Raw genomic sequence first — 27,127 nt, 5'->3', positions numbered from 1 at the left:
TCATTTTACACACGTTTTTCCCCTTATCTTTTTAATTTACTTTTTACAGTGTATTGCAAATTAATATGCAAACATGATAATGCTCTATAGATAAGACAGCATAGAGATTCCATTTGAAGTGTACAAGATGTCAGTGAAGATATTCCTGTTCTTTTCATTGTTGCACCTATAGGTGAGTGAACTAACCAATAAGGTTCTTCTTTTGAATGCAGAAGTCATGAAAAAACACACAGACCCTTTTAACCACAGACCCATTCAAACACATGGTAAGAATATTCATCTTTAACAGCTGATCCACATATATGTAAAAATATAAATAATTGATTAATTTCGTCTTTTTTTTGGTAGGAGGGTTGCAGGTAAAACACTGTCCTATGCATAAAAAACCCAAACACAGTCAGTATGATTAGTTTATCAATCCAGTTCTGTTAAAGCAGCCCTGCCAAAAGCGCCATTGAAACAGAACTGCCCTTTTCCACTAGCAGTCGCTAGCGTTCACGCTGAACGCTAGCGATTGCTGAATCGCAATTACCGGCGATTCCCCGACGTTCGCGGCCGCGATTTTGCTATGCTATGCACTGCATAGCAAAATCGCGGCAATTATCGCTCCGCCGCGCGTTCGCGTTCCGGAAAAAAACGAATCGCGGTAGTGGAAATGACCTACCGCGATTCCTATGTTAAAAAGCAAACCGTAGCGATTGTAAAATCGCTAGCGGTTTGCGACTTTGCTATTCAGCCAGCGCAAACGCGCTGGTGGAAAAGGGCCAGGGGTGACTTGATGACATCATCACAAGCTTCTTAGATCTACAAGGATAAGAGGGGTGTGTCCAGGACTAGGCTTGAGGCTTTTAATAGTCCTGTTAAAAAGAAGTCTTGTGGCAAACAGAAATATTGCTGACTGCAGTACAAGTACTATTTGTGGTACAGAAGTGAAACAATCCTGCGGTTACATTACCAGGCTTTTCTAATGCCAATAACAGTCACATCTCTTAGGAATACTGCTTAAAGAGGAACTATAGTGAGAATATTTAATAAAATTCCTTATTTTTTTTTTTTACAATATTCATTTATAAATTATTTAGTTAGTATTTGCACATTGTAAAATCTTTCCTCACCCCGATATAAATTATAAAATTTCCCAGCGACGGGAGCGCGATGGGTGATTTCCGATCAATATTTTGATCGATTTTCCATTCACTTCTATAAAAAATCCTTCAAAAAATCGATTGGAAATTAGATTAGACTTGTTGGAAAAAATCGATCCGACAGTAAATTTGACAGAAAATTGCATTGTGCGTGTCTAGCATTATTAGTGTAAAGACGGTGGGACAAAGTTGATCTATGAATAGTAATTATATCTGTTAGATGGTTTGTGCAAAACAGTCTCCTTCTCCTACAACACAGGCTTTGACTGCAGCGATATTAAGGACAATCTTGGAACCCTTTCAAAGGCACCAAGTGGAGTATACATCATACAGCCAGAAGGAGCCAAGGTTTCATTTGAGGTAATCATAATGAAAGTCTACTATAGATTGAATGTGCAGACTTAATTCTGATTTGTGTAAGAAAAAAGAAAAAGAGCAACCGGCACCAGATTCTCTGGCTGGCAGCTCAGGAGCGTTGGGTGCAGACCGACTGGGCCTCCAGGTCACAAGTATTCCAGTGTAATAAAGAAGTCGAAGTTCCGGGCACCAGTAGAATGCAGTCACCCTTTATTTAGCTCCCGACATCCTCCAAACAATATACATCAAATCTTTGGCCTTACAGCCGTTTCACAGGATAGCCCTGCTTCTTCAGAGGCAAGATAACATATCTTGCCTCTGAAGAAGCAGGACTATCCTGCGAAATGGCCAAAGATTCGATGTATATTGTTTGGAGGGTGTCGGGAGCTAAATAAAGGGTGACTGCATTCTACTGGTGCCTGGAACTTCTTCTTTATTACACTAGACTAAATTCTGACCAAGTAGCATGAATTATAGTTTTTGAATTCCCCTTAAATTACCCTTAAAATTTTTTTTAAAAAAATTGGCATCTGTCTGAAGGTGGCCACTAACAATGCAACTTGCTGAATAGTCATTTAGGAATGATTGTTCGTATGAACAAGCAGAAATGATCGTTTGTGACCACTAGCGGACAAAAATCTCCTAACCAATCCGATCAACTTGACGGGATCGATCCCAAAAACGGATTGATTTCATTAATCTGATTGTTGACAGCTCCCACTGTAGCACAGATCCAACAGGGCTCAGCTTTTTCCAAGAAAACCCGAGCAGATCTATGCTACTGCGCAGGCTGCGCTCCTGTGAGCTTCACCAGTGCCAGGGCTGGAGCGGCCTGGTGGAACAAGGGCGGGGAAGCCTGTAGAGGTCCCAAAAAGGACCTGCGTCGCCTGCAGTTAGTGCAGAATGCTGCTGCCAGATTTCTAACAAACCAGCCTCGCCACTGTCACATTACACCGATCCTTCGCTCACTGCACTGGATACCAGTAGAATGGAGAATACTCTTCAAGATTGGACTGCTGACATTCAAATCCCTGCACAATCTGGGCCCTGGATACATGAAGGACTTGCTGAAGCTGCACCACACCTCTCACAACCTCAGATCAGCAAGTTCTATAAACTTGGTCACTCCCAGAGTGCACCTCAAAAAATCTGGAGATAGAGCCTTCTGTCATGCTGCCCCTACTCTTTGGAACTCCCTGCCACACCCAGTAAAGACAGCACCATCCCTGGAGCTATTCAAATCCAGACTGAAAAGCCACCTGTTTAGTGTAACAAACGTGGAAGAGACAGCTGCGGTGAACAGCAATACCACCGCAGCTGCTTCCATCTCCCTGCCTAGCGATCTACCCGTGCCTCGGGCGTATAGCACGCCGAGGACGGGTTTGTCAGCAGCTCATAGGGTCGCATTATCGCGTGCGCGCGCGCACAGAAAGGACCTTTATGCGGGGAGGAGGCGTGTCAGCTGACCAGCCGGTCGGCTGACGTCAGAGGAGACGTTCACCGCTCCTCATTGGTTGATGAGAGTGGGCGTGCCGGAGGGGTCTCCTCTGCTTCTTAAGCCTTGCCGAATCACTTGCAACTTGTCTGCTGTTGCGAATACTTCGTGTTACATAGTTACATAGTTATTTTGGTTGAAAAAAGACATACGTCCATCGAGTTCAACCAGTATAAAGTGTTAGCGCTCAGACCTTAGATAGATCCGGTGTGCTTTGATCCGGGAGGAAACCGGGGATTTCACACAGAGATAGGATTTGTTGATAGCTATAATTATAATTGAAATACTGTGTATTATCTGTGTATGACTCTTGCTCGTTCTGACTATTCCTCTGTTCAGTGATTCTGTACTTCTGCCCATCTGATCTTGTTGCCAACTCTGCCTGTTTATACCTTCTTGCCTTTGCCTTCTGATTTGGTACTGTATCTGTCTGTCTGTTGCCAACTCGATTAGTCTGACCTCTCTACTCTCACCACAGGGCCCTTGTCTCTGGTGAGGGGCTCTGTACTGTTAGTGCCCACCAGCTCCTCTGGTGAGGTATAGCTAAACCTATCAGTACTACTGTTGCACCAAGCACTATACTTCCTATCACATTAGCTGTCTGGTATACTTGTATTATTGGTGATTCTGCAGATCACCATATAATCAGGTATATATCTGTATTATAGGTGATACTGCAGATCATACTTCAGATAATAATCAGAACTCTGTCACTTGCTGACACATATCGTTACATTTAGCCGGGCATTTCCGGACTTATAAAATTCTTCCTCTGTACCACGATGGTCTGAGCCATGCTTATGCGATTTGAGTCCTATGGGAGAAAAGCGCTTTACAAATGTTATTTGTTGTTGTTGTTGTAGAGACTTCCCTTTACTGAGGTAAGTATCCAACTTTTCACTTTTGGAAACTTACAGGTTCACTTTAAAGAGGTTTGTATAACACTTACCTCACAAACCCATCAGGATCAAAAGGGTAATTTAAAAGGTTTTCAGCACTTCAACAAAGAATTTCACGGGTCTGACTCTGTACCTCAGGTATTGCGCCACTAACGATCCAATTTCTAGCGAAAAATCGTTTGAGCGATTAGAAATTCTGATCGGATTGGTTGTAAATAATTTCCATTGATGGGCACAATAAATTACGAACAATTATAAAGATAGTCGTCCGATTGGATTTTGGTCAAATCAAAATTTGGATTTTCTTGATGGTTGTGATAGATAGGAAGCAAAGATTGGTTCGTTGATGGTGTAGTAAGCGATTCTTCCTCCGATCAGAATTATCTGATCGCTCGAACGAATTTTCCCAAAAAAATGGATCGTTAGTGGCCACCTTTAGGCTAGACCTCATATTGGGACGTGGGCCTTCTTTATTTTTATAGAGTCTTGCTGATGTTTTATTTCATGTAGCCTTCTGCAATGTCTCCTCAGGCGTTCTGTGACATGGATTACAGAGGAGGGGGTTGGACCGTCATTCAGAGGAGAATTGATGGCACAATTGATTTTCGGAGAACTTGGCTTGAATATACGGAGGGATTTGGAGAACTTACAGGTGAACATTTCCTTTTTTATATTACTTGCTTTAAAGGGACTGTTTAACATCTTGTCAAAGCAGCCTTTTGTAAGAATGTAAAATGGACACCTGAAGCAAGGCCTGGCCGAGGCAGAGGCAGGAGAGGATCCAGCCTCAGGGCACAGTGTAGGAGGAGCACACAACTTACTCAGCTATCATTCCCCTACTGTATTTGAAGCAGAGAGCAATAAGAAAAGGGGATACATGGCAGTGACTGCAAGCCAGATAACTAGAGATTATGGTGTTGGGTGCCCTGGGGCGCCTCCTTATCTAATAGCAAACAGTGGGCCTGATTCACAAAGCGGTGCTAACAGTTAGCACGCTGGTGAAAAGCCCTTTATCATGCCTAAACACAGTTTAGGCATGATAAGTTTAGGTGTGAGAAGTTTAGGCATGATAAGTTTAGGCGTGATAAGTTTAGGCATGATAAGTTTAAGCACCAACTGGGTTAGCACCGCAGTGCACAGCTGGTCAAAAGTTTTGTGCTAGCAAAGTCTGGTGCACTTCGCATAGAGTTTAATGGCGCTGCTTTGCGTGCGGGACTTTGCGCGCGATCTAAACTTATCTAAACTTATCATGCCTAAACGTATCATGCCTAAACTTATCACGCCTAAACTTAGCACGCCTAAACTTATCACGCCTAAACTGGCTTTTCACCAGCGTGGTGCAATGGTCATTCACCTCTTTGTGAATCGAGCCCAGTGTGTGACGGCTGGGGTGGAATGGAGGTGGGGGGGGGGGGGGGGGGGTGCACTTTGGAGTCTCAGCCTTGGGTGCAGGGGGAACTTGTCCCGGCTCTGACCTGAAGTGAGAGGCATATCACATGGTGGCCACCGTAAGATGCCCATTGTGTATTTGCCCCTCTCAGCAGAGGCTCTCAATATTATAATTTTAAGGCAGAAGCAGAAAGGCCCTCACACAGGTGCAAGGTGATCATGCTCTTTTGCAAAAGTGATGGGCAATTTTAAAGCAGTACTAAACTTTTCAAAACAAGTTGCCCTCTAGTCAGTCTTATGCAGGGCCGGATTTGTACTTTCCAGAGCCCTAGGCCTGCTGTCACCAAGCGCCCCCCCCCCAAAAAAAATGTCCAACACTCTGACCAGCGATCATTGGTTTGAATGGGCCCATCTCAGTTGTGCTGCTCTGCCTCCCATTCAACAAATAATTCCTGTAATTTGCGCTCCTGCCCGAATGTGCACAGCAGCCGATAGTGCTCTGGGCTTGCATACTTGAGAAATGACGCTGATGTATGATCGGTACTTGTCAAGAATGCATAACACTGTACCGGCCATGGGCAGGAGCGAGAAATTACAGGGAGCGCGAGTGGCCAGAGCATGCTCTGCTTCTTTGTCCTCTGTGCGACTGGCTGCAGTCGGAGCCGCCAACAGGTGGCAGGGCAGTGCAATGGAGAGAAGCCCATACAAAACAGAGAACAGGTAAGTAGCAAACATCCTGTCAAGACTCACTTTGGATGTTCTGTTGTAATTACAGTGGACCTGAACTCAGAACTCCCTCTCTGCTCTAAAAGATACGCAACAACACAACCTTTCAATAAAAACATTTTTGTTACAGCTGATACAAATCCTGCAATAAATCTGCAGTGTGTCTACTTCCTGCTTTTATGGAAGCAGACATATTTTTTAGCATCCTGTGCTTTCAAAAGAGCTTAGCTGTTGTGGCAGTCGGGTGACACAGTGTAGAGATCAAATTACAACTTGTGACACAGAGGAGGGGGAATTAGACAGGCTCTCTAAATACATAAATGGTACATTTCTCTGTTTTCCTTCTGTCCTGTGCAAGAGTTCAGCTCCACTTTAAAGCATCTGAATGACATATATTTATATTTGCTGAAAAATCTATGCATCTCTTTTGAATGCTGAATGTACATATGGTGGTGTGCTCTAACATATTGACAGTATACGGGAACAAAGTCTGAAGAAGGCTTATTTAAATTGCCTTTAAAACGTTTTTTTAGGGTAAATGAGGCATGTAGCATCATGTTTTTTTAATGATGTGGGGACTTACAATCCCTCTCTCTCTCTCTCTCAGATGGGAAATCCGAGTTTGCTCGGATAGTGCTATTCAGATTTTAAAAAATATCCGAATTGCTATTCAAAGTTCGGATAGTGGAAAAAGTTCAGATTATCTGGGTAGTTCGGATACCCAAATATTGGATGAGCACCACTGCTCAGGTGTATTTAAAATAACAGTTTAGCAATGAAAGGGAAGAAAACAGCATTTTTTATCCTGCAGTCTCATAGATGGTAGGAGCTGCAGGACAGAAAATGAGTCAGGAAAGAGTTAACTAAGGAAGAGAAGCGACCAGTGCTACTAGGAAAAAAAAAAGAAAGACCGTCATAAATTACGATTAGATAAATTAACAGCTGCTGGGGTCAAAGCTGTAAAAGAGGTGAAGAAACTGCAGAGCTCTCATGTTTGGGAATGCCTACATTAAAACTCAGCGGAACTTAGTTCTATCTGCTTTGTAATGTAATTCTCTGGTATTTCTCACATCGATCTGTAAGTCTATCATACAAAGAAAGGAATGGATTATCAGGAGACCGTTATGATTGATCCTGATTGTTTTAACACATCAGGAAGTGAGAGAGAGATGCAGGGATTGGGGAACTCTGGAATTCAGCTATTAGTGCAGAGCACGGCGCTGGATGGCTGCGCTGCGGGACCAGAAGAGATGATTTACTTTGACATATGACCTCTTCTCTCTCCAAGTCATGCCGCCCTTCTTATCTTATCTAATTTTAACGCCCTAGGCCGTGGCCTTTCTGGCCTTTCCAGAAATCCGGCCCTGGTCTTATGGTGCCCATACATGGTACAATAAAAAATGTTCGATTTTGCCGTTTATTCGACCAAAACAATCGAATCGATGGAAGTCAAAAAGAATCATTTTTTTTTTCGATCAAGAAAAATAAACGATTATCCCATTTTTTTTTTTTCAATAAAAATCCGATCGGATAAGTTGGAAAAATCTTTATATTCGATCTAATGGAATAATCGAACAAAATTATCTAATCGAAAAAAAAAATGAAAAAATTGTACCATGTATGGGCACCATTATGCAGACTGTAGAATATGCTTTGTCATGGGGTACAAGAGAGTGCAAGGCAGAATTTGTTTGTAAAAAAACATACTACCTGATCTGGGGGGACAGCTGGATCAGATAAATTACCGACACCCCAGGGGCACGACGCTGCAGCTCTGACTCTGTGTGTCTTATCACATTGCGCAGGGAGGCGGGGGAGGCATGGAAGAGGCAGAGCTGGCCAATCAGAGCAGGGAAAGGGGTGTTCCTAATGCCAGAGAGGCGTTTTGCAGGAGCGCCTATCCTGATATGGACGCCCCTTACCCTGTAATTCTACCGATCATCTCAAAGACGGTAGATTCGAGGCGTGGCGCAAGGGGGGACTGAGAGTGACACTGAGAAGACACAGAGACATGCATAGAGCAGGGAACAATCTCTGGTAAAGTGTAAAACTGGCCTCAAACTACTGGTCACCAGTCTCCACTGAAGGTAACCCTCTGATTGAGTTTTAGTTTATCATCTCTATTTTTTACTTCTCAGCGTTGTGACAGGTGTGTAACTGGTAAGTCTGGAAATTCTTGCAGAAGAATGCATAGTTCATACATTGCCTGGGGTTCTGATATAATAAGACACATGACTATCAACCATATTCATTCCTTACACGTGGCACTCTGAAGACTTATCCTTTCAACAAACGGCCAGTAAGACATGATATTTACACGCTACACACGTAAAAGTACCCTACAGACCAGAACAATTTAGAAATCAACACAGAGCTCAGAATGAAGAGCCATAAGATTAGCCTCTTAAAAAATCAGTGTAAATAATATAGAAGCAGCCATTTTGCTGGCTGTCATGCTGATCATGGGGGACACATGGGGACACAGGAGGACACATCAGGTACAATGGGGACACAGGAGAACACATGGGGACACAGGAGGACACATGAGGTACAAGGGGACACATGGAGACACAGGAGGACATATGGGGACACATGAGGTACAATGGGGGACACAGGAGGACACATCAGGTACAATGAGGACACAGGAGGACACAGGACAACACATTGGGTCACAGGAGGACATATGGAGGACACATGGGGACACGCAGGGGACACATGAGGTACAAGGGGGACACATGGAAACACAGGAGGACACATGGGGTCACAGGAGGACATATGGGGGACACATGAGGTACAAGGGGGACACATGGAGACATATAAGGATACATGAGGTACAAGGGGGACACATGGAGACACAGGAGGACACATGGGGTCACAGGAGGACATATGGGGGACACATGAGGTACAAGGGGGGCACATGGGGACACAGGAGGACACATGGGGGACACATGAGGTACAAGGGGGACACATGGAGAAACATGAGGACACATGGGGACACATGAGGTACAAGGGGAACACATGGGGATACAGGAGGACATATGGGGGACACATGAGATACAAGGGGGACACATGGAGACACAGGAGGACATATGGGGGACACATGAGGTGCAAGGGGAACACATGGGGACACATGAGGTACAAGGGGGACACATGGAGACACAGGAGGACACATGGGGACACATGAGGTACAAGGGGGGGACATGGGGACACAGGAGGACACATGGGGTCACAGGAGGACATATGGGGGACACATGAGGTAGAAGAGGGACACAGTAATTGGGGAGAACATTTACAAGATGTCCCTGCGCCATAGACGCACCGGGTTTAGTATATTTCTCCCCTGGTTTTTGCCCTCTAAACCTAGGTGTGTCTTACAGTTTGGAGACAAAAAATAAGATTGGTAATTGTAATCGATAAATTTGTTATGGAAATGAAAGTTAAAGATAACAAGTGATATATAGTTATTTTACATTTACACTGCACCCTTTTTATACACTTGGTGCTAATAGAGAAAAAAATTGCATTGATGTGAATGGGGCCCCCTTTTTAATAGGTTCCATTATTACGTTCTGCCGAATTACATACGTGATAATCAATGAGATGCAAATAATTTCTCCTTGCATTAAATTTTTATGTTATGCAGCTTTAACTTGGACCAATAAAAATTGGCAGGAGGTTATTCCGATTGGTCCAGTTCCATGTGCATGTGCAGCAAAACACCCACAATCCAAATAAGTGTATTCCCTGCCCCTAGGTGGCCATACCCCACAGATAGTGCCTTGCAAAAGTATCCCCCCACCCCCTTGCTTTAGCACCTATTTTGTTACATTACAACCTCTAATTTTAATGTTTCTAGACTACTTTGTGCAGATCTATCACATAAAACAAGATGAATACTTTCCATGAGAAAATGTATGCGTGCTCAAACACCAAGTTTAACCCTATCAAGTCTGGCTTTGCAAATCTGGCCCAATTGGCTATTTATGAGGCAATGCTCATGCAAATATGCATTTGCTTTCGCATGCCAAACTATGCAGGGTCAAAAAACCAATATTGCAAAGCGGTCGCCCTGCGGGAATTAGTTCATGCTACATTAGAACTATCCAGGAGCGCCACGAGGAGGCTTCACAATGCCCCCATACAACCGGGCTCTCTCACTGCCTGGGAACCACAGCGGCACCCCGGAGGGAGAGGCTGAGTGGCGCAGGCGTGGCCAGGAAAGTAAATATAGTAAAGTAAAAAAGTATATGGAAAGTAAATTAAGATTAAGCTGGGGAAATGAAATGAGAAAAATATATTTAAAAAATGGAAAGAACACGGTACTGTAACAAACCTGCCAGAAGAGACGGCCGCCCACTAAAGAGGTAAATACTTTTCCAAGACACTGTAATTAGTTTTGGATCTTTTAAATTCAATGAATTCTCTTATGTATTACTAGCAGACATAAGCCCGTTTAAAAACAGGCTCTAGGTCTTTGATTCCCCGCCGCTAACGCCGCCTGTTAGTGCGCACACGTGCACCCGCCGCACGCTTCCACCGCGCGCACACACCCGCCGCACGCTCCCGTCGCGTGCGACGGCCGCCCTCTCACACGCCCGCCCATGCACGTCCTCCTGTCTGTGTAAGGCTGGGTCCGTGCTGCGCACATGCGCAGTAGCAAAAAGCACGGACCCAGCTACACAGACAACTGTCACTGCTGTACGCAGGGACAGTTGCCTATTATTATATAGGATTTCAAATATCAAACCAATCCACCATACCCATGTCTGTACTAATCTCCCCCTTTTGTAACCTATCCTACAACCTGTGCAATGCCCAACTGGCATATGTCTGCTAGTTTGTTTTTTAAAAAGACAGAGAGATTAAATGCACTTGAAGTATACTGTAAGCCAGGGGTGCCCATTAGGTAGATCGCAATCTACTGGTAGATCTCAAGGACTTCATGGTAGCTCACAAGCAGAAAAAGTGTGGGCACCCCTGCTGTAAGCACTCTACTTGAATATAATATCTGTGTTGTATTTGCAGGGGAGTTCTGGTTGGGCCTGCAGAAAACTTTCTGCATTCTAAATCAGAAGAACACCAGCTTCATGCTGAACATCGCCCTGGAGGCCGAGGACGGCTCGCTGGCACATGCCAACTATGACAACTTCTGGATTGAAGATGAGAAGACCGCCTTCATTATGCACGTTGGACAATATTTTGGAACCGCAGGTTAAAATATTATTCATTTACCAGATGCCATTTACACTTAAAAAATTTATTATTTATGTGTTTTTTATGGATGAGCAAGAATGATTTAGTGAAATGCGAAGTTGTCCTGCAGTGTACAGAGAAGCACGGGCTGTGTAGGGTTATCTCACCTAAGCCACTGCCTCCCTTCCGATGCATTCCATGCTCCTCTCCAGCTTCTCACACTTCCTGCCTTCAGGGTGAAAGTTTCGGTTTAGAAGGCGGAAGGGTAAAAAGATGGGATGTGGCATGGACTGCATCAGATCAGTGGCATAGCTAAGGAGCTGTGGGCCCCGATGCAAGTTTTACATGGTGTCCCCCAAGCACTCTATACATAACAAATGATACGGCGCACCAAAACCTGCCAATGGCAACTACAGTGTCAGAGGTGCAAGAAGGGGGTGGGGAACAGTTTGTTAATGATTACCACTATTCAAAGTATCTATAGAAGTGATTATTATGAGCACAGGACCAATAGAGAGCTAATACTGTAGTTGAGGCCCCCTTTGGAGCCCAAGGCCGCCTATTGCTACGCCCCTGCATCAGATGCATAGCTCACAACTGTCCCTTTTTCGATGGATAGTTCCTGTTTGTTAACCCAGTCCCTCTGTCCCTATTTCTTCCTCAATTGTCTGTTTCAGGACTGATTTATAGATCTGTGTAAATGTATGTATTTTTCTCCTGATGACCTTCCACAACAAAGTGAAAGTTTAAATAAGTCTTTTACTCACTTTTTATAAACAGGGGTTTTCTCCTAGAAGTTCTTATGGCGCTAACTTTTTGGATCAGAGGGGATATTCCACTTTTAACCACTTAAGTACCAGTGGTCTCTGCCCCTTTAAGGACCAGAGACCACTGGTACAATAACGAAGGAATCCCGACAATTGGCCGCATATACTCGCCTCAACCACCGATACCACCGCACGCCAAGATCCTCGGGACATCTACTCTGTCGTCTCTATGACAGCAGAGTCATGTGAGCCGGTCAGGAGCCGCTTTCATTGGCTCCTGACCCTGTCTATAAATGTAAGCTTATGGGAGTTGCTTACATTGATAGACACGGCCAGGAGCCAATTAAATTGTCTCCTGACAGGCTCACAGGGCTCTCCCGTCATAGAGACAGGCAGAGCAAGTGAGCTGCAACGGGACATGGCGGGGATTAACGGTGAGATCGGCGGGAGCGACGAAAACGGCAGATGTGTGCTGCAGCGGTGATTGAAATCTATGCCCTGCCAGCCAGGTAACCACCAAAACAGGGTGTAGATTTAAATCACCATGGTCCTTAAAGGACAACTGTAGTGAGAAGAATATGGAAGCTGCGATAGTTATCTCCTGTTAAACAATACAAGTTGCCTGGCAGCTCTGCTGCTCTATTTGTCTGCAGTCATGTCTGAATTAGACCAGGAACAAGCATGCAGATAATCTTGTCAGATCTGACAATAATATCAGAAACGCCTGATCTGCTGCATGCTTGTTCAGGGGCAATGGCTTAAAGTATTAGAGGCAGAGGAGCAGCAGGATAGCCAGGCAACTAGTTTTCTATAATATGAAGTAAATATAGTAGCCTCCATATATCTTTCACTACAGTTGTCCTTTAAGTAGTTATAATGAACAGTAGAAGACAGTTTCTTCTCGGCTTGTCTTTCTTCTATATTACAGAGCAGCAGATATCTGCTGTTTCCTCTAAATGCTGCTGGTTACTGGTCTCTCCCCTCTAGTCTACAGACACAGATACTTGGCTCTGCTACTGACCACATATTGTTATTGCCTGATGAAGCGGGATCAAACCTGCAAAATGTGTTTCATTATCCCCCGGAGTATGTAAATAAACTTGTTCTATTTGACAAACACATTGGCAATTTTTGTGTCTGCTTGGAGGAGGTAAGTCCACCACGGCCTCCTCATGTCCTAAACTTTTTAGATACTTTTATCCTTTTGGCGCCTCTGTATCCATACTTCTCTATATCAAGTCCACCCCTGGTGGAGGGGTGTCACCCCCTTTTTTCCTCACCTACAGAGAGCGACTTCATAATCCTGAGTGGGGTCAGGTCTAATCTCTCTAACTGCCTATACAGTGGTTTCCTTTGAGATAACCCTGTTTTGTGAGTATGGCTTATATTACTCTATCATACTTCATTTCAACTACCGGTACATACTACACTATATTTGGCTCTTGGTATCCCTACTCTGTGTTATGTTTGTCATTTTAACTGCCTTAGTGTGCCAGACCGCTGCTCGCTCCTTGCTTCCTGGTATCCTAGACCAGTGATGGCTGACCTTGGCACTCCAGCTGTGACAAAACTACAAATCCCATCATGCCTCTGCCTCCCGGATTAAGCTTCGAGCTGTCGAAATATTGCAATGCCTCATGGGACTTCTAGTTCCACCACAGCTGGAGTGCCAAGGTTAGCCTTCACTGTCCTGGACCATGTCCTTTGTGGCCTTGCCTCAAATCTGGCCATGTAGCATATATCTGGCACACACAGACAGGCAGGAAGAGGAATCAACAACACCAGGAAAGCATAGAAAGATCCCATACAATCATGGGCGTAACAATAGGGGATGCCCCCCCCCCCCCCCCCCGGGCCCGCTCAGGGCAGTTTTTGGGGACTGGAGGGGTCGCAGCATGAGGGGAGAGCTTGGTAGCACGTCGGTGGGCAGGGGGGGGGGGGGGGCAGCGGCAGATACATACCTTCCTTGCGTTCCAGCGTGGATGTTTCTCCCTCTAGTGTCTGACGCTCCTTCCTGTTTATACAGGAAGTCGCGTCACAAGCTAGAGAGAGGAACATCTGTGGAATAGATTGAAATATGCCAATTATACAAATACACTTAGGACAGTTAGGGTTACTCCATAATGTTTGATAGAACAGTACATGCATGAATCCCAATAACTGGAGTAATTCTGTATCTTTTACCCACTTCTCTACCCACTTCTTTACAGGTGATGCCATCCGCGGCTTCAGAAAGGAAAACAGCCAGAACGCAATGCCCTTCAGCACCTTTGACATGGATAATGATAAGTGTTACCCCTCCTGCTTCTTTAGGGGCAACAGGGTGAGCAGCTGCAGTCAGTACCACAACAGAAGCGGCTGGTGGTTCAGCCACTGTGGTTTAGCCAACCTGAACGGGTACCACCGTGTGACGCGAGGGGTGGATGTGTCGGGCATTCACTGGGGCACGTGGCGGGAAAACAACTCAGCGGTGAAGATAAAGTCCGCCTCCATGAAAATCAGGAGAACTCAGTACCCTTTTCTTAAATGATTATTTTGGTTGAAGTCGTGTACAATAGTATTTTTATATATTGTGGTCATACAGATGAATTTATTTGAAGGACAGTACTAAACACTCTGTAGTAAATATGGAAAATGAAAAACTCTGTACCCATGCTTTTTTTGTATTTGGAGTTACTTTTTGGAATAAATAAGTTCCATATTATTATGGTCTGATTCTGTGGGTACAGGAGAGAAAAGTAGTGTTTACAGGAGTATAACTATAGGGGGGCAGCCCCTGTGACCCCAGGGTGAGCCCAAAGGTGTGGGGGCCGACAACTACTAACCTTCCCTCTAGGGGCGTAACTAGACGTAATAGGGCCCACCTGCAAAAATGATAGAATGAGGCCCCCTTGGTCCCCGGGCCCCATGCGAGCCAACAAATGGCAGCAGAGACTGTTCTGCTTTGAAGCAGTGTCTGGAAGCAGGAAAAAAATGACACATGCTCCTGCTTCTTGCTACTCTGCATGGCAGAAGGAGATGGTGGGGATTGTTTTTGTGAGCAAATGTGGAGGTTTTTTTATTGGCTGCACTTGCAGTTGGGGAGAGGGAGGAGAAGAGGCCCCCAAAGCCTCTGGGCCCCCCTGGGATGGCATGGGCCGCGGGGGTGATTCCCTCCCTCCGATACAGGGGTCCAACCATGTGTCTAAAGATCATGATGGCCTTACTAGTTTTATGACCCTTGCAAGATGCCCCCCACCCTACCAGTTGTGAGGGTCACCAAGGGAAGGGGTGGGAAACATGGTTTGTAGTTACCCCCCTGATTCTTTATATATAGTATGAGGATTCTCCCCACCCCTTCCCCTGATTTCACATTGCCCTCAACTTCCCTTCATAGGATATCCAGCATTTATTAGAGTTGCTGTACTATGCGCAACTTACAATTTGGAAAGTGCCAAGCCAGGTAAGAAGTCACATTGTGACATTGTCCTCCAGCTCTTTGTCTAGAATGGAGCTCAAATTTTTTTTTTTAAGTGTAACTGTCGGGCATAAAATAAAAAATCAATTCTTTATTTTTATCTGGTAAACAAGTAATAAGGATGCTAACCAGGCAATCCAAAAGTTAAAGAGACTCCGTAACAAAAATTGCATCCTGTTTTTTATCATCCTACAAGTTCCAAAAGCTATTCTAATGTGTTCTGGCTAACTGCAGCACTTTATACTATCACTGTCTCTGTAATAAATCAATGTATCTCTCTCTTGTCAGACTTGTCAGGCCTGTGTCTGGAAGGCTGCCAAGTTCTTCAGTGTTGTGGTTCTGCTATGAACTCCCCCTTCTAGGACCCGTTCTGCACACTGCCTGTGTATTATTTAGATTAGAGCAGCTTCTCTCTTCTCTCTTATCTTTTACAAGCTGGATAAATCCTCCTCTGAGCTGGCTGGGCTTTCACATACTGAGGAATTACAAACAAGGGCAAAGCTGTTTGCAGGAAGAAAAGAGCAGCCTGAAACTTCAGTGCATGAGAGATGCAGGGGGAAAGAAACACACAATGATCTCTTGAGATTCAAAAGGAATGCTGTATACAGCCTGCTTGTGTATGGATGTATTTTCTATGTGTGGACATGCTATACATCAACCTACTTCCTGTTTTGGTGGCCATTTTGTTTGTTTACAAACAACCTTTTTAAAACTGTTTTTAACCACTTTTAATGCGACGAGGAGCGGCGAAATTGTGACAGAGGGTAATAGGAGATGTCCCCTAACGCACTGGTATGTTTACTTTTGAGCGATTTTAACAATACAGATTCTCTTTAAAATCTCTATTACTTTTCTTGTTTATAAATGATCATTCCCCAGTTTACCTGACTCTTATTTGGTATGTTGCCGCACAAAGGAAGTTGCAGGGAATGCTGGGTTGTCCTTTTTTGCTTCTGTACATTAGTTAAGTCTGAGGGGAAATAAAGAAGCAAAAAAAGACAACCCAGCATGCCCTGCAACTTCCTTTTTGCGGCAACGTGCCAAATAAGAGTCAGGTAAACTGGGGAATGATCATTTATAAACAAGAAAAGTAATAGAGATTTTAACTTTTGGATTGCCTGGTTAGAACCCGTATTATGTTTACCAGATAAAAATAAAGAATTGATTTTTTATTTTATGCCGACAGTTACACTTTAACAAGTAAATTTTATTACTTTTTAACACAGAAGCGCAGTGACAATAGACAGTGTACAACATTGTCAGTACATATACAAATAGAACTATACAAAAGATTTCAGTTTAACAAGATAATACGGAGTATATTGGTATGTTTTTAATATGAACATCTAAACATAAAGAATTACTGGCATATGGTGTAAAGAGGAAGGTAAGAAGAGGAAAGAAGATAGAAGAAGAGAAAGCAAGTGAGATGTCTCCAGCCGCCGGAATGCTCGGGGGAGGGGGGGAATTATGCATAGCTAATTAGCCTAGGCTAAACACTACTGGGAAGGCGGGGCTACATACCATTATACAGCAACATAGAGCTATAGGAAGTGTTTCTGATGCTGAAACCAGGAAAATTACTGTAAAAGTGGGTATCCTGAATAATTTACTGTATTCTACAATATGTCACTACAGGGCCTCTTTACCCCTTTATTTGGCTGCAGGGCCACATTTTTCCTGTTGCTGGGGAAGTGTGCCTTCCTCAGCCTGGCAGGCTCGGCAGGGTATGCAGACTGGGCAGCAGGGAGCTTTCATACATACCTGTCCAGACTATTGGATCTGCTGCCTCTTCTTCCTCCACCGCGGCGCCGATGTAATCCCGACATGTCTTCTCAGTTCCAATCACATGATATGAAATGCAATCATGATCCAGGAGACCATGTCACTATTACAGTGCCACCTGGTGGTGGAAGAGGGGTGATGGAAAATAACACTGACACGGTCTCCTGGATCCCGATCACATGTCACATCATGTGATTGGATGTGACCAGAACCCAGAAGACCTGCTGGAAGTTCAGAATCACCGGAGAAGGAAGAAAAGAAGCCGTCCGGAACAGTTAAATATCACTGCTTCACCCGCTCGTTTGGCTGAACTAGGCAGCCTAACGAGATATGCCTGGGGCTGAGCTCTCGGATTCCGAATTTCGAGTTTGGCCTTGGAATTTGGCAGTTCCGAGTATCGAATTCCGTTTTCCATCTGAAGTCAATAGTGCTAAATTCCGTGGTTAATTGTGAAGCCCCCTTACATGCTATCATCACCAAATTTGGCATGTATGTTAAGCAGATGAGTAACATGGTAAAAATAAAATTGTGAAAAAACCTTATAGTTTTTGGGCAAATCGTTTTCAAAGTTTCATAGGAAATGTTTTTTAAACTGTGTAAAATTACAGTGCTGCAGTACAGGTTACTGCATTCCGAGTTCTGTATACATATTGTATACATTTCATGAAAACAGACAGCGTGGGGTCCCCCCTCCCAAGCCTCCTTAACCCCTTGTCTCCCATGCAGGCTGGGATAGCTGACTACGTGGGGCCTCACACCCTGAGCTATACCAGCCCGCATGGTCCATGGTATGGGGGGGCTCTGGAGGAGAGGGGCGGCCAAGCCTCCCCCTCTACCCCCAAGCCCTTGTCCAATCCATGGACAAGGGGCTCTTCCCCACCTCCGGTGCCCCAGGAGGAGGTGGGGGCCGCCGACGTCCTGGGGGGTTCATGGTGCCATCCGGGGGTCTCTTTTAACAAGCAGATCCCCAGAGGTCCCCGGGAGAAATGAGTATAGGGGTACCCCTTACCCATTTCCACAAAGAGTTAAAAAAAGAAATAAAAACACGACAGCAAAAAAAAAGTCCTTCATTGTTCTAGATTAACCAGGGATACTTACCTTGCGATAATCCCACGCCAGTATCCACTAGGACTTCCTACCACCCTCCCACACCGACGAACTCCAGCCACTGAATGGTCACAGTCAGCCTCTGCATCTGAGCAGAGGCTGGGAACACGAAAATTTTGCCTTTGAAACAAGAAATTGCGACAAACAATGATGCAATCAAAATGGCCCCAATTGCTGGAGGCCACACTAGAGTGGCAAAACCAGCCATTTTTCACATAGATGGTGAGTCCAGGTGACCAGAGCAGGAGGTGTCCTGGTCCCCTGTACCCACCCATTCATGTGAAATAACGCATATTCTGACACTCTGAGGTGGCCCCTGGGGAACGGGAATTCCCCAGCAGCCATTTTGTTTGTGGCACATTTTGCCGAAGATTCTTGTTTCAGAAGAATTTTTCTGTGTTTCTAGCTTGTGCAATACAGATTGCAGAGACTGTGTACAGCCCTGGGAGTTTGGCAGGGTCGACGTGTGCACGGGACCTCCTAAGAGGATACTGGAATTGGACCACTTCTGAAGATACTGGCGTGGGATTATCGCAAGGTAAGTATCCTTGGTTAATGTAGAACAATAAAGGACTTTTTTCGTTGTTGTGTTTTTATTTCTTTTTTTAACTCTTTGTGCAAATGGGTAAGGGGTACTATATACCCCTATACCCTTTTCACCTGGGGAGGACCTCCGTGGATCAGCTTGTTAAAGGGGAAGTGATCCCACACTGGGGCGTTCCTACCATAGAGCGCAGGGGATGTGGCGTACTGGGTGACTGTCAGCGAGGGGGGTGTCGTCACAACCCCCCACAGTGGCAGAGCAGGATGGGAAGCAGCACTAGAAGGAGGGGCAGCAGGGACAGCAGCGGGGAGGGGGGCCAGAACCCCCCTCCCTTACCTGGGTCCCCTCCTTCTGCCTCTCCTCCCCTCCATATAGTACCGGCAACTGCAGGCTCGGCGGATCATTACTCGCCAGTCGCCACAACTCTCCGCCTTCAATGCCGCCCACTGTGCTTCCACTAATCGGACGCTGCGCTCCAGTGCTTGGAACGCGGAAGTGAGGTGACTAATTTTCTGCCCGCCCGCTGAGCCTGCAGTTGCCGTTACTATACAGCGGGGAGGAGCGGCAGAAGGAGGGGACCCAGGTGAGGGAGGGGGGTTCTGGCCCCCCTCCTCACCGCTGTCCTCGCTGCCCCTCCTTCAAGCACTGCTTCCCATCCTGTTCTGCCGCTCTTCTCATAAATGAGTTATTTATCACCTGCTGTATTTTTTGGACCATAAGACTCACGTTTTCTCCCCCAAAAGTGGGGGGGGGGAAGTCACTGCATCTTATAGTCCAAATGCAGGGAGTTCCTGCCTTGTGAACGCCTGCCAATACGAGCCTCCAACCCACCGCAATGCTGAGGACTCCCTGTACTGTTCCCATGCAGAGGAGGACACAGGGGGACACAAAGGGGCATAGAGGAGGACACAAGGAGGACAGAGGCGGACACTTTGGGATACAGGAGAACACAAGGGGGACAGAAGAGGACACAGGGAGACACAAGAGGTACAAGGGGGCATGAGGTGCAAAGGAGGCATAATCCACAGGATGCCTCCTCACCATGGATGCACCAGGTTTAGTATATATTTTTTCCCCCTGTCTTTTGTCCTCTAAACCTAGGTGCGTCTTATGGTCAGGAGCGTCTTATAGTCCGAAAAATGCGGTAATTAATAAAAATAACCTTTCAGCATATTTACATGCAAAAGAATCACTCAAAGTTGCTCCTAATTAACTTCATTTCAATATTACTTTTCTTACCTTAATTATATTATATACATGATTTTTATAGATAAGGTGAAAACAGATTAAAACAAGTGAAAAAGCTTTGTGAATATGCCCTTTGTCATTGTATTTTTTAGAAGTCCTCCTGACAAATTCTGTGAATATATTTTGTTTCTGATTTCGCTTCTAGAAACATATATGATAGTACAGCAAAGCCCTATTGTTTATAAACAACTGCAGAAGAGAGTTTGGGGGTGTGGTCTCAAAAGTGGGCATGGATACAGGCAGTTTCCTCCTATGTAACTATCAGTCTCTTAAGGTGGCCACACACCATACAATTTTTAAAATATCTGTTCAATTCAAGAATTGCAATCAATTTTTCTTACTGATTGTAGCATTTCAAAAATCTGACCAATGTACCACACACCTATGTTAAAATTTTCCCCAAATATGATAAAAATGATTGGAAACTCTGAGAAAATTGCTTGAGTGTATATAATAATAAACTGGCAATCTACCACACACCATTCAATTTTTATAAAAATTGATCAGAAAAATCCAGCACTCCCATTCAACTTTTATCGAATAAAAAAAGGAAATCCGATCGGATTTTTCAGTCGAATGAAAAAAAAGCTTTCGATTTTTTGGGAAATCCGATCTTATCTATCGAATTGCTGTAAAATCGGATCATTTTATTGTATCGTGTGTGGCCACCTTTAGCTGTATTGTTGCACAGAGCTAATCGGATTCAGGAATAAATGAACTCATCAAGCGTTCCATAAATTAATTATTTATACCCGGATCTGCTTAGCCCTGTGCAAAGGTCTAATTCAGCCCCTATTAATTCTGGTAATTTTAGAATAAAAAAAGAAAAAAACACTCAAAAAACTGAAAAGTCAGATATTAGAAGTTGTCTATAATAATGAGATTTTGGAATAATCAGAGTATTAACCTGCCTGGCGTTCTGATTCCCGTGGCCCTGAGGCCGCGGGAACGTTTTTTGCACATTTTTTTTTTATTTTTCATGTAGCTAGCCTAGCACTAGCTACATGATTCCCCCCTCCCTGCGGCGTCACTCCTACCCCTCCAATCGCCGCCGGCACAATGACCCATCCGGAAATCCCGTTCTGAACGGGATTTCCTGGAGGGCTTGCCCCGTCGCCATGGTGACGCACATCGTGACGTCATCGACGTCGGCGACGTTGTGACGTCACAGGGAGACCCGATCAATCCCTCAGCGCTGCCTGGCACTGATTGGCCAGGCAGCGCACGGGGTCCCGGCTGGGGGGGGCGCTCTATCGCGGCGGGTAGCGGCGGATTGGCGGCGGCGATCGGGTAAGGCTCGCAGCAAGCAAAGTGCTTGCCGCGTGTTTTTTAAAAAAATATTCAAATTGGCCCAGCGGGGCCTGAGCGGTCACCTCCGGCGTCTCTGGACGAGCCTAGCTCGTCCAGAATGCTAGGGAGGTTAATATCTAGCGAAACAAATAGTGGGAACATATGAGCGTGTTCTGAGACAGAAATGTTCTTTTGTTTTCCAGCTGAACATTCCACAACAATCTTGCTATTTATATGAAACTGGAACAGACTTACGGTACAAAGGGAAAGTTCCAAGAATGTGTTTTGAATAAAAAGAGCCTCCTTAGGAAATTGGAACTCCGATTATTGCATGATGTAATCTGTAGACTGCTAAGGCTGTAAATACGCAAGAAAATTAGTCTCCCCACAGGCAGGGCCGGTTCTCTCATGAAGCTGTAATGATCTGCTCTGCTGTCTGCACAGGCAGGCAGCTTTTTGACCATTTTTCAGGTCTGTATGCTGCAGGTCCCTGGAAAGGAGACCTGTTTTCACTCTGCAAGTTTCAGACTTGCTGTTCTGGTGAGGTATTTGCATTCACTTATCTGGTTATTGATAGCTCTGCCTCTCTTGAAAGCTTGCAGTATAAATGCCATTTCCTCCCAGAATTCCCTGCTGGTCATAAAGGTTTGGTTCTGCTGGACTTACCTTGAGTTTCAGCCCCTCTGCTAATTGTTTGCTAAATATTGTCTTAGGCCCCGTTCACACTGCACGCGTTTCCAGCCGCGTTTTGGAAACGCGTGCAGGTGGCCGACACGCACAACATCAGACATTGCATAGAGTGCAATGTCTGATGTTTACACTGCATGCGTTCCGGACCTGTGTGGTCCGGGAACGCATGCTGCACGCATTTTTTGCCAAAACGCATGGCTGTCTCATTCACTTTTCAGTGATGGGATCAGACACACAACGCATACAAACGCGGATGGCGTGCGTTCATACGCGTTGCGTTCCGCGTGCGTTCCCGTTCACGTTTGTAATGTGAATGGGGCCTTAGAGTAGTTTTTCCTTGGAAGTGCACTTAGCATTCCTTCTAGGGCAGTCAGGTTGTTTATTATCTGTATTGCCTAGTTCTATCTTGTCTTATCTGTTGCAATTGCACTTTCTCCAACGGCAGCTGATAGTGAATCGCTCTGTCTGTTTGGATCGCATTCGCCCTAGCAGTAGAGGCGGTGGATCCTTCTGTACTCTGTCTTAGAGTGTAAGCCAGAGCAGCGGTTGCTACTGGTTGCTCTATCTGTCTGTCTGTTTGGATCGCATTCGCCCTAGCGGTAGAGGCGGTGGATCCTTCTGTACTCTGTCTTGGAGTGTAAGCCAGAGCAGCGGTTGCTACTGGTTGCTCCATCTGTCTGTCTGTTTGGATCGCATTCGCCCTAGCGGTAGAGGCGGTGGATCCTTCTGTACTCTGTCGGAGTGTAAGCCAGAGCAGCGGTTGCTCCATCTGTCTGTCTGTCTGGATCGCATTTGCCCTAGCGGTAGAGGCGGTGGATCCTTCTGACCTATGTTCCTGGAGTGTGGGCCAGAGCTTTTGTCTGGTGTGAACGCTTGCTGTTGTCTGGTGTAAGGCAACCGATTAGCAAAGCGTTCTCGCCATCTGTTTGTCTTTTTGTTCTGTGTTCAATAGTTAGCTAGGATTGGTACGCTTTGTCGCTGTTGCGCTTAACGCGAGGTGACCGTGCCTTGAACGAGCTTTGTCGCTATTGCACTTAACGTGTGGTGACCGCATTTAGCTAGTCCCGTCAGTTCCTTCGTGTTGGATTGCAGTTTGCTAATTGGTTCTGTCTTTATTCATTCTATGGTCTGTCTTTACTGAGTCTTGTATCTCTGTTAGCAATCGCCATTCTTGCGATTGCTTTCTCACTTTGGTCTTCGCTTATTGTATGTCAACCGTCGCCGAGTGGCGACTATATTGGTGGACATACATACTTCTGTCTCTGTGGTCACTCTCTCTCGAGTGGCTATCTTACCCTGTATTGCTTCACTTCGTGCAATCTCCATCTGGCATCTGTGATTGTACAGAGACCGTGTTCCTCTGCACTCCACAGCTCCATCTGCCGGTTGGAATTCCTCTCTACAGAGCACATTTGCACCACAGCTGGGTTCCCTTATCCAAGCGCTTGTGGAGGGTTTCCGCAGTGTCAGCATACATGCTGTGCGCTGACCACGGAGATAATTCCACAACCGTTACAGAAGCAAGGTGAAACATTTGCATCAGGCGCAGAGATATCAGAGGCAGCATTTTTGCACTGTGTGTACCTTCCTGAGGAGGAATGGAGTGGCTGAGGGTGAGCAGTTTGTTTGTCACAGACTCACAGCCAGCCAGTGTGCTATTGGGATGAGCTGCAGCATGTCATGTGAGAACATTAAATGAAGCAGAGTAAATTGTCAGGTGCTGTGCGATCATTACAAATGGGGGCACATCCTCACAAGTTTACCTCAGGCAGCAAAAAGTCTAAAACCGACCCTGCCTACAGGACGGGATCAATGGGTTCTGGGCAGCATAATGGCGTAGTGGTTAGCGCTCTCGCCTTGCAGCGCTGGGTCCCTGGTTCAAATCCCAGCCAGGTCAACATCTGCAAGAAGTTTGTATGTTCTCCCCGTGTCTGTGTGGGTTTCCTCCGGCCACTCTGGTTTCCTCCCACATCCCAAAAACATACAGTTAAGTTAATTGGCTTCCCCCTAAATTGGCCCTAGACTATGATACATACACTACACAATAAATACATAGACATATAACTATGGTAGGGAATAGATTGTGAGCCCCTTTGAGGGACAGTTAGTGTCACGACAATATATACTCTGCACAGCGCTGCGGAATATGTCAGCGCTAAATAAATACTTTAAATAAATAAATAAGACATGCAAGGCACAGAGTCACTTGTTAGCAGGGAAGATGTAATCCCTGATGTGGCAGTGACTCTCACCACTAGACATCTGGGAGAAGCAGCTAGGCTGTCTGCTACTGAGTGTGAAGCTAGTATGACTACATCCATTACTGAGCTACTGCCCTTCAAAGCACAATATTGCCTTCTTAACACAGAAGATATTTGTAGCTTTCACCTCCACAAGAATGAGAATCAACAGCAATAATGCATCACTATTTAAAGCGGGATTGTCAGCAATAAAATCAAATTCCATTTACCCACTGCTCTGTGTTTATTATGCAGTCTACAACCGGACCCTGCATTCCAAGCATTCCAATATAATCATAAATGTTTCTGCTATAATTAATCTTAACTCAGTGAGGCCTGCTGCACACCAGAGGAGTTTTTCTGAGCGTTTTGACTTTTTGAAACCTCCTGCTAATGTTATCCTATGTGTCTGTGCACACTGGAGCGATGAGGTTTTGTAAAGAACTCCCATAGTATTACATTGGGAAGAGCTTTTGAAACCTTTAGCGTTTGGGGAGCTTTTCTGGTGTGTCTCAGCCCTCAGTCTGGCTCTATTTGGTACATTCCTGGGGAGAAGAAAGCTTGCTATCTCCCCCTCCCACATTTCTGCTCTTCAGTGATTGGCTGAGGGCAGTTCAGTGTGCCATGAGACTTAGAAGAAAAATATACCTCACCCCTCTGCATAAGCTGCTGAAATACTATCTATGCTGTGCTCACATGTGTTTACAAAGCAGGCTAGATATGACAGTGCAGTTTCTAGAAGAAAAAAAAGTAAGGGGGAAAGTACATCAGGATTGGCTTCAGTCAGAGGTAGGTGGACAAAAGGTGGACAGTATAATACATACTGTATCTACATAGAAATGTTGCTGTGTCTGACTTGCTTTTACATTTTTTGGAAAAAAAAGAGTTGAAAAAATGAAGATGGTACTTCTTCTCTTGTCCCAGAACCCCATGGCCATAGAGTTGCCCCTCCGGTACTTATTATTAATAGTTAGTATTTATATAGTGTCAAAATCTTCTGCAGCTCTGTACAAAGTATATTTGTCACGGTCAGTTACCTGTTCAGGCGGCTGGTACGCACGGATGTGACAGGCGTCCGGGTGCATCTCGTTGGGTTTCCACAGTTGGGGGCTTAGCGTTGTGCGCTCACGTGAGTTGCTTTTTACTGTATTTGTGGTTTGTTTTTGTTTTTAAATAAATTTGTGTTTATTTTTTCTTTATTTAATTTTAATTTAATTTTCCCTCCCGCCACCAGCCAATGAAAGCATCATAGGTAGGCATCAGCCTATGAGGGCCGATCGCTTTTGAGCCTCTCTAGGGGACTGGCGAGTGACACAGCTGTCCCCAGTACAGTGCTGCTGTAGATCGCAGTGCTGTACAATGTAAATAGACAGCGGTTTCACCGTCTAACAGTCTCCTAGCGGCTCGGAGCTCTGTCATTCAAGCGGAGATGCGTGCACATCAGCGCACGTGATCTCCTGAAAAACTCCGCCCCAGGACTTGATGCCTTTTGGCATTAGGCGGTCCTGGGGCTGCCACCCTCCCGACGTCGATCGGCGTCAGGCGGTTGGGAGGGGGTTAAGTAAGTGTCTGTTTTTTGCTTCATATTCTCTTTTAGGCTACTTACACACCAGGACGTTGCGTTTAGGGGACATTATAGGGCACATAACGTGCCCCTAACGCAACGCCTGGTGGTGTTGGAGCAGGACGCTACCAAGAGCCGCGTTACAAGCAGGCGTCGATCGGCGTCAGGCGGTTGGGAGGGGGTTAAGTAAGTATCTGTTTTTTGGGGGTTTTTTTGCTTCATATTCTCTTTTAGGCTACTTACACACCAGGACGTTGCGTTTAGGGGACATTATAGGGCACATAACGTGCCCCTAACGCTACGCTTGGTGGTGTTGGAGCAGGACGCTACCAAGAGCCGCGTTACAAGCAGCTCTTGGTGCGCCTGCTCTGTCGGAGGCGCTGCGGAGACCACGTGAGCGGAGCTCTCCGCATCACGTGGTCCCGCCAGCCAATCAGCGGCCGCTCCAAAGAGTAAACACTGCAAGTGCAGTGAATGCCAAGTAGCCATGTGCCTGGCTACGTAGCGGCCTCTCCCCGCCTCCTCTCCGCCCCTAAAATAAAAAAAAAACACCCGTACTGAGCATGTGCAAACAGTCTAACGCGGCTTAGCCGCGTATAAAGTACTGCATGCAGTACGTTGTCTTGACGTGAAGCGTTACTGTGTAATGCAACGTGGGCACTGTGAACAGCCCATTGATTTTTCATTGCTGTGCGGTGGGGGTGCGTTACAGGCTGCTCTAACGTGCGCCTGTAACGTCCCACTGTGAAAGCAGCCTAAAGGTTATTATGCTGTTGCTTATCTATTAGAGCAGAGAGGAAGTTCTGATTTCAAGTCCGCTTTAAATACTGAAAAAATAATTGTTTCTTCTGAATGTAATTAATCGATCAAATTGTTTGTTAGATTAGGAGCAAGTATTGGATTATGTGTACAAGCATTGAGGCTGCGACTGCTAGGCAATCAGATGGGAAGAAGTTCATCTAGTTAAAAAAAAAACCATAACCAAGAATTGAACCTCATCCCAATCAGTAGCTGATACCCCCTTTCCCATGAGAACTCTATTCCTTTTCTCAAACAGATCATCAGGGGGGTCTGTATGGCTGATATTGTGGTGAAACCCCTCCCACAGTGTGATGTCAGCGCCTTACAGCACTGGAGGTCCTGACTATGAGAGCCTTGCTGCATTGTGGGAAATAACAGCTGTTTACAACTGCCAAAAATTTAAGCAGCATCTCCTTCCACTGACATCACC

General features: G+C 45.4%; 1 protein-coding gene across 2 annotated transcripts in view; it reads left to right on the top strand.

Moving 5' to 3' along the window:
* The window catches only part of ANGPTL5 (angiopoietin like 5), a 45,337-nt gene extending 30,766 nt beyond the window's left edge, over nt 1-14,571 (top strand). For both annotated transcript variants that reach the window (XM_068264934.1, XM_068264931.1), the window contains exons 4-8: nt 173-266; nt 1,405-1,505; nt 4,428-4,548; nt 11,037-11,222; nt 14,182-14,571. In XM_068264934.1, the coding sequence (XP_068121035.1) occupies nt 173-266; nt 1,405-1,505; nt 4,428-4,548; nt 11,037-11,222; nt 14,182-14,501 (822 nt within the window). In that variant the 3' untranslated portion in view covers nt 14,502-14,571. The remainder of the gene's footprint in view (nt 1-172; nt 267-1,404; nt 1,506-4,427; nt 4,549-11,036; nt 11,223-14,181) is intronic.
* The last annotated feature ends 12,556 nt before the right edge of the window (nt 14,572-27,127 follow it).

This window comes from Hyperolius riggenbachi, chromosome 2, assembly GCF_040937935.1.
Source record: "Hyperolius riggenbachi isolate aHypRig1 chromosome 2, aHypRig1.pri, whole genome shotgun sequence".
Classification (NCBI taxonomy): domain Eukaryota; kingdom Metazoa; phylum Chordata; class Amphibia; order Anura; family Hyperoliidae; genus Hyperolius; species Hyperolius riggenbachi.
Note: the sequence above shows the minus strand (reverse complement) of the source record. Positions and strands in the feature narration are given on the sequence as shown.